Genomic DNA, 13,732 nt, shown 5'->3' with positions numbered 1-13,732 from the left:
TCTGCCCTTTATCCAGAAGTTCTTAAGAATGACTTGGCAGGGGCATCTGGAGATTTCCATCAAGGCCTTTGGAGTAGAAACGGTTTGTTTTTCTCGTCAGGAGCTCATAGAGGAAGATGACTTCTGAGTATCCCTGGGTGCTCCCTATAAGCCTTTCAGGTCTCTGATCTCAAGGAGCTTATGGTCTTATGGGAAGAAGACTCTAGGCTTTAAAACAATCAAGTGACAGAGAAAATCAAAAGTGAGACTGTGTGGCACAGACTCTGTGAGTGCCGTGATTCAGAATTGAGAAGAAGCCAGGGTGGGCCCTTTGGAGGGAGTGGCACTCAGGCTGGTGCTCACTGGCGGGCCAGCGTAGTTAGAGTGCAGGCAAAGGTGGAGATGCACTGTCACGTGCTCGATGTGGGATACCTGGATGGGATCTTAGACTCCATGTGCTGAAGTCGGAGCTGTACAGCAGGGGAGCCACATGGTGAGTATGGAGTGCAGTAAAGATCAGCTGCGTGGTACGTGCAGAACAGATGGGAGACTTGAGAAGCTGGAGTCAGGGAGGAAGCCAGATGCTAAGTCAGGGAAGCCAGGCTGTGCTGAAGGCTTGGCCACACCCATGGTTCTAGAAAGGGAAGGGATGCAAAAGTGAGTGATGACGTGAAGGAAAATATTAGAAAGTGTAAAAGCCACAGTCCTGTGGCAAATGGGGGGAAGGAGATCTTAATGACAATTGTGTGCATGGTGGTGCAAGACTTATTAATGGTTCCCAGTCCCACCCACTAAAAAGAATTTTGCTTTGCTTACCACAGTCTTTTCTTTCAGGATTGTTCAGCCTGCCCTCATGGTTCCCGGACATTTTGTGGTGTAGAATTTGAAAAAAAAAGATTGAGATATTGAACTGAGAAGATGGGAGGAAAAGGGGAGGAATCTTACTTTTTGGGTTGGTCCCAGAGTCTCCTTTATTGTGACAAATTCTGGTAATGCGTAAAGGAGAAAAAAAGTAAAGCATGGAGCATAGACTTGGTTAACTCCATCCTAAAGAGCTGAGAGGGGCCCGAGTGGAGGGATGGCAGCAGAGCCATGCAGGCTGGCCAGAAGTTGGGGTACATTCTGGGAACTGGCTTAGCAGAGTCTCCAAGCTGCTAAGAGGTACCAGAAGATGGGGATGGGGAGTAAAAGGATTATTGAGGAATACTGCTGAGGATTGTGAGTTTGACATACTTTAATGTTCTTCGAGAAGCCCAAGTAAATATTGGATCTTCTTTTAAATTAATTAATTAATTATATTGAAGTATAGTTGATCTACAATACTATATTGGTTTCAGGTATACAACACAGTGAGTCAATATTTTTATAGATTATACTCCATTTAAGGCTACTATAAAATATTGGCTATATTCCATGTGCTGTACAATATATCCTTGTGGCTCGTTTATTTTCTACATCGTACTTTGTACCTCCTAATCCCCTATCCGTATCTTTCCCCTCCCCCCTTCCCTCTCCCCACTGGCAATCACTAGAATATCGGGTCTTTCAAATTCCTTTGCCAGTGTGTGCTTCCTGGAGTGTGACTCTGTGCAGGATTGAGCCATAGGGAGCCCTAGATTGTGTCTGGGTTATGTATATGTGTTATGCGTTCCTTATACTGCTGAGAGTTTCCTTGATTTCACTTCACCCTCCTAACATAAAGCCTCATGACAGAATCAACTAGTATATTTAATTCCATTTTATAGATGGGAAAGTGAGGGTCACCCAGCCAGTGTCTCTTTCTGCCCTAAAGCTGCCTCCAAATAGGCTGCACCTGCAGAACCAGAGCTCCCACCCTCATTAGCATTTACCTCCCTGCGATCTGTTGAAACACCCCCTCCACCACACGCCACCACCACCCGATACCTTTTTTTAGTCCCAATTTAGCAGCTGCTTCATTACGTTTTTCTTCCTGTAGCTTCCTTCATACATATATTGTTTCTAGGGCAGCATGAAAATCTGAAACGTCACGCAACTGCCTCTGAACAAAGAACCCTAGAGTCAGATCCCAGTGACTGACAGGTTGTTTACACCGAGAGCTTCCTGGTGGAACAGAATATTCTATAATATTTGAGGCAGGCTTCGTGCCACCTGGGGCAAGGCAAGGGGAAGGAGTAGGCCAGGAGAACTGCTATAGCTGTCTAAGAGCAAAGGAATGCCAAGAGCAGGTGGGTGTGAGGGCAAAAGGCAGATGGGAGATTTGAGCTTCAGGGTCTTTGGAGGACGTGTTGCTAATCCAGGTGTGATCTGGGAGCATGTTATCCCCTTGCTGCAACAGGCTGGTCTCATGGTGGCTTTATCTGCTGAGATTACATGATTACCCTTTGCCTGCTGGCCCAGATAGCAGGTCCCTGGGGATTGGAGGCCCAGCGGACTCCTTTTTGGGCCTCTGGATTCCTGGAAGAGCGGGGAGAGTTCAAAGGTGCCTTCTGTTCATGTGGGCAAGGTAGCTGAGGGCTGAAGGGTTTCCAGCTATAGCGATGGGCTTGGAAGCTGCCAGCAGAAACACGTGGTTGCACGCAGGAAGGAGAGGCTGGAATGCTCCTCGGGGCCTGCAGTGGAGGGTGGAGGTGAAGGTCGTTTCTTGCTCTCAGGAGAGATCATGGATTGGGAGCTCATACGTCACTTGGAACCTCTAAAAATCACTCTCTTGGTAGGGGAGAAGTTTAGCTCTGGAGCCCCACTCTTGGGGGGAAGCCAGCATGATGGGAACCAGGGAGAGAAGGCCATGGAAGGGGACTCATGTTTATCTGGCACCTGGCCTATGCCAGACAAGTGCTTTGCATACCTTATCTCATTCAATCCTCTAAGCAGCCTTCAAGATAGGCATTGCTATCTCCATTAAAAAAAAAAATAACCTGAAGCTCAGAGAGAAGGTTATAAAAATCCTCCTAACTGTAAACCAAGACATGGCCTCTTAGAGGGGAGGGTAGAAATGGGTGAGGGTGCTGCTCACACAGGCTGGACCTAAGTTGGGAATGGAGAGAGGTGCAGGTAGGCTGACCATGTATTTTGTTGTCGAAAGTGGGCTCTTCTGGAACTTACCTGGTGGTCCAGTGGTTAGGAATCCGCCTTCCAATGCAGGGGACGAGAGTTCAATCCCTGGTCAGGGAATTAAGATCCCACATGCCGTGGGGCAACTAAGCCCGTGTGCCACAACTACTGAGCCTGCACGCTTTAGAGCCAGTGCGCCACAACTAGAGAGCCCGTGTGCTCAATATCCCCCGCTCCACAACTAGAGAGCCCACAGGCCGTAATGAAAGATCCTGCATGCCGCAACGAAGATCCCACGTGCTGCAACCAAGACCCAACACAGCCAATAAATAAATAAATAAAAAGAAAGTGGGCTCTTCTGAGAGTGAAAAGGGGCAGTAAATATGCCAGGACAATAGGCATCAACTGAGACTGTCCTGGGAAAACCAGGATGTGTTGCCACCCTGCCACAGAGCACCAGAGGGAAGTACTGCTCAGAAGCCATACTCTGTGAAGTAACAGCTACCATTTGTAACATAATCCTCTTAGCAGTCCCTAAGGGGGAGCTTATTATCCCCATTTGACAGATGAGCAGACTGAGGCTCAGAGATGTTACTTAATGTTCTCAAGGTCCCACAGCTTTTAAGCAGGGAAGCTCTGGCTGGCTCCATGCCCTGGTTCTTCCAGTGGGTCATGCTGCCTCCCAGGCTCAGGGCCTTTGGAGGAAGACCAGAGAAAGAGACCAAATGGAGAAACAGAGCTGGAGTGTGGCAGACCATGTGATAGTCTCTTTGTGGCCTCTCCCAGGATTGGCATGCGAGCAGTGGCTGAGGAAGGTGAGTGAGTGTGTGGCAGGGGGCTGGGGAAGGGTGGAGGCTCCAAAGACTTCTGCAGCCTTCTCTGATCTTCCTGGACCTCCAGGGGAGCAGTGGCCAAGGCCGGGAATTTCTAGGAAAATAAATCGTCATTGTGTTGCCCCATGTCTATGAGTGGTGAACAGGAACACTGAGAAATCGAATGGCACGTATCCTGGAGTCAGGACTGTCCCCTCTGGTCTACAGAGCCTGTTCTGGCTCCAGCTCAGTCCCTCTGGGGCTCCTGGAGAGACTGTGCAGGTCTGGGATACAGGAATATTTTAGGTCAGGGGTAAAAAGTCTGCAAGGTCACACACATATGGAGGGTTTGTGAACCTTGGGGTTAGTTCCTGCTACGTTCACCAGCCAGCCTGACCTTCCAGGAATGGGTCAGCGGCCATAGCGCTGACAATGGAGGGCCCAGCTGAAACCTCATATGGCCTTTGCAGGCGCCTTAACTTGTTGCATCACAGGTGGATGGGCAGGGAATTGGTCGCTGGTCATCCAGCCAGTCAGACCACACCACCTGTGCGCACTCAGACATGGGCTGACAAGGCTGGCAGGGCTGATAAGGGAAGGGAAGTCCCTGCCCTCAGGGATGGCAGGTCTGCCTGGGGTACCTCCCTCAAATACAGTAGCTGTGGCCTCTGCAAGCCAATGTTGCATAATCAAAGGCTGATCATGTTTCTTCATTCATTAAAAAAAATTTTTTTTAATTAATAAACTTTATTTTTTAGAGCAGTTTTAAGTTCTCAGAAAAATTGAGTGGAAAGTACAGAGAGTTCCCACATACCACCCACCCCACACATGCACAACCTCCCCATATTCACATTTTTCAAAGTCTGTGTTCCAGACAGTGTCCTGGACCAAAGACCCAGCCCTGTCATCGAGGCACTTCCAGTTCAGTGAATAGACAGCAGAGCAGAAAGACCAGCCCAGGGAGGGAGGAAGGGATGGCGGTAAGTAGGCCTAGGGTGCCAAGTGAACCAGCAGGACAGCCCACCCACCCTGCAGGGGAGGTCTGAGGAACGAGGAAGGACCTCAGAGGAGGTTCTACCTGGGCTGAATTCTAAAGGTGGTGTGGGCACTAGCAAAGAGTAGGAATGGCAGGAGTGGGGTGCAATGTGTGCAAAGACCTGGGGCCAGATGGCACACCTGAACCGGGTTCTGAGTCTGGCTCTGAAGTTGGACATGGTAGGTGGAGGCGGGAGGAACCTCATCCTGCAGAGCCCAAAGCCAAGGGGTTTAGTCTGAGGAGGAAGGGTCCAGCTGGGCCAGAGCAGGCAGGAGGGGCTTACCAGTGTGGGCAGGGCCAGCAATGGCCCTTGAAAGAGTTGGAAAGCTCAGGTGCTGGATTGTGCAGTTATGGCTTTAAATGTGTCCTGAAGATGCTTCAGGGGTTTTCACTGATGCCTCAAGTGCCAGGCCCTTGAGGACAGGACCATTTTTCTGATGGCTGGGTGCTAACGCCTGCTTCACTTCTGCCCAGATATAGCCTTGGGTAACCGTCTCGCATCTCACAAAGAAGCAGACGACGCCCACCTGGCGAAAGTCATGTCAGGTTTTCTCCATTTATTCATCCCTGGTGGTGGTTCCAAGGGAAGAGGGGTATGAGAAAAAGGAACCCTTTTCTAATAGACAAGCTGACCAAGGCACAGGGAGGGCAAGAACTTGGACCCCTCACTCCAGCATGCCAGAAGCAGAGCCTGAGCCCCCTGGGAGGGGCAGCAGCCAGGACTAGAGTAGGTGAGAGTGCCCCATGCAGCCGAGGCTCAGAGCCTCTGCTTGCTTGCTTAGAAAATGGAGACAGTAAAGTGTGCCCTTTCCCTGTGACTCTGAAAGTGAGATGAAGATGAGGGGCTCTGAGGCCATCAGAGAGCAAAGATGGTCCCAGACCCAATTAGAGAATTCCCAGAGTGATCTGGTGGTGAGAGACAAACCTCTTCCCTGTTCCCACTGCTCTGCCTGCGGCAGAGGAGCCCCACCCAGGTGATGAGAACCTACCTGCCCGTTAGAAGTCTTGGGATGTGAACACACCCCTCTCACAAGCTTCTGGGGGAGAAGACTCACATGTTCTGAGCATTGTGTGCTAGTCCCTTTGCATACATGATTTGTACTTCATCCATCATCGTGTGAGGTGCCCACCATTACCATCCCCATTTTACTGGTGAGTAAACCGAAGCTGGGGGAGGTGAAGTGACTCAGGCACAATCTGGTGAGTGGCAGTGCTGGAACTCAGGCCCAGGTCTGCCTATCTCCACAGCCCACCCTCTGCTCTTCGTCGTCTTGCTCCATTCGGGCAGGATGGAGTGGTGTGGTAATGAAGGGGCTTGGCCTAATTAGACAAAATAACCCTGTGCCTCAGTCATGCATTCATTCACTTGATCCAACTTTGTTCTGTGTATATCCCAAGCCAGGAACTGTGCTCAGTGTTGGGGATACAGTGAGGAGCAGAAGCAGATGTGCTCCCTGCTCTCAGGGCTAGCTGTCTAGTGGGAGGGATAGACCTTTATCAGACAAGGAAGAGGAGACACTCCAATAAGTACCATGGAAGAAAGGTAAGGAGTGCTATGAGAGGGGTAACCATGGGGCCTAGTTTAGTGAGGGGGAGAGGGGAGCTTCAAGCGAAGACTTCCTGGAGGAAGTGATCAGAAGAAAGATGAGTGAGCAGGAGTTATCCAGGGAAAGATGAACCAGAACGTTCCAGGCTGAGGCTACTGTATGTGAAAAGGAAGGAAGGAGAGGGCTAGCTGGGGGAACTGAAAGAAGGGCTGTGAATAGGAGAGGGTAGTGGTTTAAAGCGGGATAAGGTGGGCAGAGGCCCAGTGGGACAGGGCCTGGGGGCCACAGCAAGTGACTGTGGGAAACCAAGGCAGGTGCCTATGAAATGAGAACTTTCTTTCTCGTGAGCTACAGTGAACATACAATGCACGGAGCTTCCCCAAAAGTTTGGGCTGCATTAATGGCTGCATAACATGCAGGTCAAAGGAGGAGATTATTCCTCCCTCTGACTCAGACTGCACCTGAAGTGTTGTGATCCTTTCAGGGCCCCCGCTGCCCAACATCTGCAGAAGAAGAGCCAGAGCACCGAACAGGTGTACAAAAACCAGACTGGATGGGAAGGGAAGAGCAGCCTCAGGAGACAGGAGTATGTCCTGGACCACTAAGGAATCTCCTAGAGGCCAAGTTCAACCCCATAGAGGGAGAAACATCCTGGCAGTTAGGGCTTATGAAATATGGAGTGAAAGTGTGAGGTAGTGAGCCTCTCGTGCTGGGGAGCAGATGCCAGAGGACCAGAGATGTGGAGAGGACCCCTGCTTAGCTTAACGTGTGGTGGAGGTTCAGTCCTTGGCATTGACTGAGCACATAGTGTCTGCCTTCTCCCTTCCACCTCTGAGCTGGAGGCTCACCACACATGTCCCCAAAACACAGGGTCTTGGGCCATGCAGATGGTGAGGCTGACCCTGACTAGCATGGGGTGGGCTCTGGGTTTGTTCTGCTTAGACTGCTTTGGGGAAACCAGGCATTGGGAATGGTGGAGGTCTTGGACCTGTGGGCTGGCAGCTGCTGGTCACTATCTGAGGTCGCTTCCCAGGGCACCTTTTCCAGAATCCTGAGTGTTTTCTAGTACCCTGGACCTTCTAGCCGTCCATCATGGAGTCACCACTCAATCAGAACCTAGGAGAAGCCAGCAAACGTCTCCCCACCTCCCCATCAACTGTGTGTATACTGAGACTTCCCAGAACTCCTTGGTTTCCCTAAAGAGAGGGCTGCCCTGGCTCTCATACGTCAGAACTCTCACTCTTGATCCCCTCTGTCTCTGACATTCTGTTAGTCCCTAGACATTTTTTTGACAAGGGCTCCAACCCATGCCCTCTGCAACTTCCCACTGCCATCCACCAGCCTCCAGACCTGGGTCCCCCAATGTTTCTATCCTCTGTCTTCTCTGCACTTGGCCTGTCTAGTCTCTGCTGAGTTCTGGGGGCTAGGGCCAATCACAGTTTTTTTTTTTTTAATTGAAGAATAACATATATTATACCACCCAGATCAAGCTAGAGAGTACTTTCAGGTCCATCCTTTTAAAATGGTTCCTTCCTCTAGTCTCCTACAGCTTTATTATTGGACACTTGGCAGGTTTTACCTTTCATGCCAGCTAGTTGGAGGAGAGGGAAGCATCCTGTGCGCCATTTTTGCCTCTCCCCACCTGACCTAGCACAGTGTAGGGCCCGTAGGAGGTGCCCCTTTAGGTCCATTAGATGGAAGGGTGTGGAATTTCCCAAGTGTGTTTTAGTGTATGTGTTCTGTTGCCCCTCAGAAATGCAGGAGAGGCGACAGATGCAGGATGCGATCACCAGAGTGCAGGAAAAGCCCTGAGCACCAAGTGTGCTGGTTTTGCTCAGGTGACCGGTCACCCCCAGGATGATGTGTGCAGGCCTGGAGCTGCACACATTCCCAGTAGAAGGCTCAGGTGTGTAGAACTCCTTGTGTGGAATGCCCTTCCTAGAGGGCACTGGCTACAGCATGGAGCTGGCCAAGCTTTCATCCTGGCCCCAGGAACTTCAGGTTTGAGCACCCACCATGGCAGGGTCAGAGAGCTGAAGGAATAGGGCCAGACCCAGCTCAGGGAGCCTTTGAAGTCAGATGCCTGGTGCAGAATGCTCTGAAGGAGGCCAGAGCACACAGATTCTCAGTTGGAGGCCAAGACCTCCCCTGCTGGCTTAGGAGAGGCTATCCCTTTTCTCCTCTTGCTTTACAGCCTTGCTTAGGAGGTGGTATCCTCAAGGAAATAGAGCCGTGGCCTGGGCTTGAGCAGCAAAATGGGTGCAGCAGGAAGGAGCTGGAGGGCGGTGGGGACGCAGGGTAGTGTGGGGATGTGGTACATGAAGTCTAACAGCTGTCCTGAAAAATTGTGAATCCAGACTGTTGGAAGATTTGAAGACACCCTATTTGCTCTAAGCAGAGAAGAACCTCTTTTCTGAGGTCCAGATGCCAGTTGTCACTGAGGGTCTTCCTCTTGGGTATGTTCTGAGTCCCTCAGACCGTATTGTTCCTGTGTCCTCTTATCTCTCTCTTGTGTTTTTGGGCTGCGTTGGGTCTTCGTTGCTGCGTGTGGGCTCTCTTTAGTTGCGGTGAGTGCGGGCTACTCTTCATTGTGGTGTGCGGGCTTCTCATTGTAGTGGCTTCTCTCGTGGAGCAGGGGCTCTAGGCACGCAGGCTTCAGTAGTTGTCGCATGCAGACTCAGTAGTTGTGGCTCATGGGCTGTAGAGCGCAGGCTCAGTAGTTGTGGCACACAGGCTTAGTTGCTCTGCAACATGTGGGATCTTCCCAGACCAGGGATCGAACCTGTGTCCCCTGCATTGGCAGGTGGATTCTAAACCACTGCACAGTCTCTTTGACTGTAGTAAATAGGGGTCTCATCCAAGGCTTGGGGACACTGGGTGAACCTCTGATTTTACATGATATCTGTTATTTCAAGGCTCAGTACAGAGCTTGGATCCCAGGTCCACCTGACACCAAATTTGTTTTAAGGCATCATGGTGGCATAGTCTTATTATCAGGGATGGGCTGTCCCTCCATGGTTGGTAGAGGCATGATCATGAGCATATGATGTTAATCGGAAGGGAGAGACAGAAGGAAGAGAAGTGCACGTCGGTCAATGCAGAGGATAAGGACTGACTGAGGTATCTTAGACAAACTTCTGAATGGGGAAGGCTGGGATCTTAACATTTCCTGAGTATCTGTGGTGTGCCCAGCACTTGCTTATGTGTGATCTGCAAGGGTATATTATTATCCTTATTTTACTAAAAGGGAAGCTGATGCTCAGGGGATTTACCCAATCAGAGTTAAAAAAAATGTGGAGACGGGTTTTGAGCCAGGTGTGTCCACCTCCATGGTTGGCCCTCTTTCTCCTCCACAGAACGTGATCTCCAGGTGATATGAGCATGCCTTCGGGCTGGGATGTCAGCCCTGAAATAAACAGCCAGTTTTCAGACATTTGAGGGAAGTCTTTTTTTTTTTTTTTTTTTTTTTTTTGCTGTATGCGGGCCTCTCACTGTTGTGGCCTCTCCCGTTGCGGAGCACAGGCTCCGGACGCACTGGCTCAGCAGCCATGGCTCACGGGCCTAACCGCTCCACGGCATGTGGGATCTTCCCGGACCAGGGCACAAATCCGTGTCCCCTGCATCAGCAGGCGGACTCTCAACCACTGCGCCACCAGGGAAGCCCAAGGAAGTCTTTTTTTTTTTTTTTAATTGTTTATTTTTGGCTGCATCGGGTCTTAGTTGCATCATGCAGGATCTTCGTTGAGGCATGCAGGATCTTTCATTGCAGCACTTAGGTTTCTCTCTAGTTGTGGAATATGGGTTTTTTCTCCTCTAGTTGTGGTGTGCAGGCTCCAGGGCATGTGGGCTCTGTAGTTGTGGCACATGGGTTCCAGAGCCCGTGGGCTCTGTAGTTTGCAGCACACAGGCTCTCTAGTTGAGGTGCATGAGCTCAGTAGTTGTGGTGCATGGGCTAAGTTGCCCCGCAGCATGTGGGATCTCAGTTCCCTGACCAGGGTTCGAACCCACGTCCCCTGCATTGTAAGGCAGATTCTTTACCACTGGACCACCGGGGAAGTCCCTGAGGAGAGTCTTTAACATGTAAGAGAGGCCAAAACAATAGAAAAAGGGAACTCAGAAACAAAGATGCTGCAAAGAGCAGATGAAAACTTCAAAGAAACTATTGTTCATAATCTTAGACTGGAAGAGATATTGCATCCTGAAACAAGAACAGGATGCCATAAAAAGGGAACAATCAGCAAACAAGGAAGAAATTTAAAATGTGATAACCAATGGTAGAAAGATAAAGTCAAGGAAACCTTTCAGAAAGTTAAACAGAAGGAAACAGAGATGGATAATAGGATGAAAGAGATAAGAAAGCCGTTGTGTCCCCCTTTGCCTGGCAAAGTAATAAAGCTATCCTTTTCTACTTCACCCAAAACTCTGTCTCTGAGATTTGATTTGGCACCAGTGTACAGAGAGGCCGAGCTTTCGGTAACAGTAAGAAGAGTTAGAGGCCATGGCAATTGAGCTATGATCTTCTTTCTCTCTCTCCCCTTCCAGGTCATTGTGAAAGAAGCTCTGCTCTAGGCAGTTACAGCCAAGAACACAGGGTTCTCTCTATCCCCAGGGCCCAGTTGAGAGCTAAGGTACCTCCCTGAGAGTGGCAGACCACCAGCATTTCTCATCTCCCTCACCTCTGTGTTGCAGAAGCTGTATTCCAGGTAAGAGTAGCTGAGAGGGCTGGGGCTCTCTTCCTCAACCCATTCCCAACTTATAGGGTGGAACCTCTACCCTAGGCATGGAAGCCTGAGGATACTGAGGCCTTGATCTCCCTCACCCTGGTTCACTTATAGAGTGCAGGTTCCATTCTGGGAGAGGCCAGTTTAGAAGACCAAAGGCTACTGCCACAACCCAGCACCCTTGTAAATCAGGAGTGTAACTCCAAGACACCAGCTTCAGAGCAGTGGCACACAAGTTTTGTACAGGGAGAGAGGAAGTCCATAAGAGGGAGTCCATAAGAGCATAAGAACTCTGATGCTCTCCCCAAGGGAACTGACTTATTTGCAACAGAGTGTGGGGAAATACAAGCACATGGGTGCTCTCAAAAACAATGGAGATACTGATGGTAAGCAAAGTCTGGTAGTGCTTTGAGAAAAACAAGCTAAAAATTAGACTAAGTAGAAGTTTGCCAGAGAGAAGCAGGCAAAGAGATAACTAAAGAGCCCTCTTGAGGTCAGAACAAACTTCAGAGACTGACCTCAAAGACTACTCCTGCAAAGGATCTTCATTTCATTGGATCAGACTGTGGAGCAATTTATGCCCCAGGGCATTGTTGAAAACAATAGAGCAATTAGTCAGCAATTAGTGGAGGCTAACAGCTGGGTGTGATACCAATAAAGACAGCTTAACAGAATGGTCAAGGAAAGAGATGAACAGAGCCCTTTTAAAACCACTGTCATTCCAGGGTGATGGCACATATCCAAGGCTATGCAGTTTAGGAGTGAAATCAGTCTACACACTGCGGGGGAAGTAAATTTCAAAATAGTCTAGCCAGATCACAAAATAAATAAACAAACAGCAAGAAGAAGCTGGGGGGAGAGGAGGATGGCTAGTATCCAGAGTTGCTGCAATGTATTATCTAAAATTTTATTACAAATATAATAAAATTATACACACATGGTTTTCAACAAAAAATTACGAAACATGCGAAGAAACGGGAAAATGTGACCAATACACAAAAAAAAAAAAAGTCAACAGAGCTGCTTTTGAGAGGGTCCAGATATCAGACTTAGCAGGCAAAGATTTCACAGCAAATATGTTCAAAGAACCAAAGGGAACCATGCATAAAGAAGTCAAGTATGATGATAGTGTTGCCAAAATCTTGGCTGCCTGTACACTGATGCTGAAATGAGATACAGAGACAGAGTTTTGGAGGAGAAAGAAAGGGTGGCTTTATTCTTTGCCAGGCAAAGAGGGGAACACAGCAGGCTAGCAGCTCAAGAACTGTGCCCCCCTCCCTGGGGAATAGGGAGAGGTCTTACAGTTGGGGCTCGTGGTCAGGGGTATGCAATAAGGATCAAGGCAGTAACAGTCCTGCATTCTTCTTTCTTCTGCAGAGTTTCAAAAGGGTGGGGTTGCTGACAAGATTAGGGTGTGTGCAGAGTCTCAGGTGGTCAGTCTCCTATCTTGATGAGCTTCTCTGGTCCCTTTAATCTTGCCTCAGATGGTTTTCTGGCTGCTCCTCCCTTGATTTGCAATCTGCCCTTTGGAACTCAAGGAAGGTCATGGAGGCTGGAGTCTTGCCTACAAGAAATGGGGGACAAAAATTCCTACATACTTGGGAGCCCCATGGGGCCCTGCTCAGTTTCATTCATATCTCATCAAATAGATAATATCAATAAAGAGAAAGACATTAAGATACAATTGGAAATTCTGAAGTTGAAAAATATAAGAATTTAAAAGAAAAGTCCAATAGATGGACTCAGCAGTAGACTTGAGCTGGCAGAAGAAAGAATCGGCAAACTTGAAGATAGGTTGATAACGAATATGTAATATGAAGAACAGAGAGAAAAAAGAATGAAGAAAAAAGAACAGAGCTTTAGAGAAAAGTGAGATACTGTTAAGTGTACCAATATAAGCATAATAGGAGTACCAGAAAAAGAGGAGGAAGAGAAAATTTTAAAATATTTGAAGAAGTAATGGCTGAAAACTTCCCAAATTTGATGAAAAACATTCATCTACACATCTAAGAAGCTCAATGAACTCCAGGTAAGATAAATATGAAGAGATCCACACCCATACACATTGTAGTAAAATTTTGAAAGCCAAGGACAAAGAGAAAATATTGAAAACAGCAAGAGAAAAATGATTTGTCATGTCCAAAGAAACCCTAATAAAAATAACAGCTGCCTTCTCATCAGAAACAATGGAAGCCAGAAGGCAGAGGGATGACATATTCGAAATGCTGAGAGAAAAAAACTGTCAACCAAATCTTCTTTCAGCAAAACTAGCTTTCAGAAATGAAAGTGAAATAAAGACATTTCCAAGTACAGTAAGTCCCCTACATATGAACCAGTCCCGTTCTGAGAGCGCATTCTTAAGTCCAATTTGTTCGTAAGTCCAACAAAGTTGGCCTAGGTACCCAACACAATCAGCTATGTAGTACTGTACTGTAATAGGTTAATAATACTTTTCACACAAATAATACATAAAAAACAAACACACAAAATAAAGGAAACATTTTTAATGTTACAGTACAGTACTTTGAAAAGTACAGTAGTACAGTACAACAGCTGGCATACAGGGGCTGGCATCGAGTGAACAGACAAGAAGAGTTACTGACT

General features: G+C 48.4%; 1 protein-coding gene across 4 annotated transcripts in view; it reads left to right on the top strand.

Moving 5' to 3' along the window:
- Positions 1 to 13,732, top strand: part of PPCDC (phosphopantothenoylcysteine decarboxylase) — a 57,921-nt gene that overhangs the window by 27,275 nt on the left and 16,914 nt on the right. The window contains exons 3-4 of one of the 4 annotated variants that reach the window (XR_013827012.1): positions 11,017 to 11,110; positions 12,506 to 13,038. The exons of 1 other annotated variant lie outside the window; for it this stretch is intronic. Coding sequence is in view for 2 of the 3 variants with exons in the window: in XM_079912459.1 (XP_079768585.1) it covers positions 10,950 to 10,976 (27 nt within the window). In the remaining variant the exon portion in view is untranslated. Of the gene's footprint in view, positions 1 to 10,949; positions 11,195 to 12,505; positions 13,039 to 13,732 lie in introns of those variants that run through there. 2 more of the 4 variants (XM_079912460.1, XM_079912459.1) reach the window with 2 other exon arrangements.

The sequence above is a fragment of the Stenella coeruleoalba genome, assembly GCF_951394435.1.
Source record: "Stenella coeruleoalba genome assembly, chromosome: 2".
Lineage (NCBI taxonomy): Eukaryota > Metazoa > Chordata > Mammalia > Artiodactyla > Delphinidae > Stenella > Stenella coeruleoalba.
Note: the sequence above shows the minus strand (reverse complement) of the source record. Positions and strands in the feature narration are given on the sequence as shown.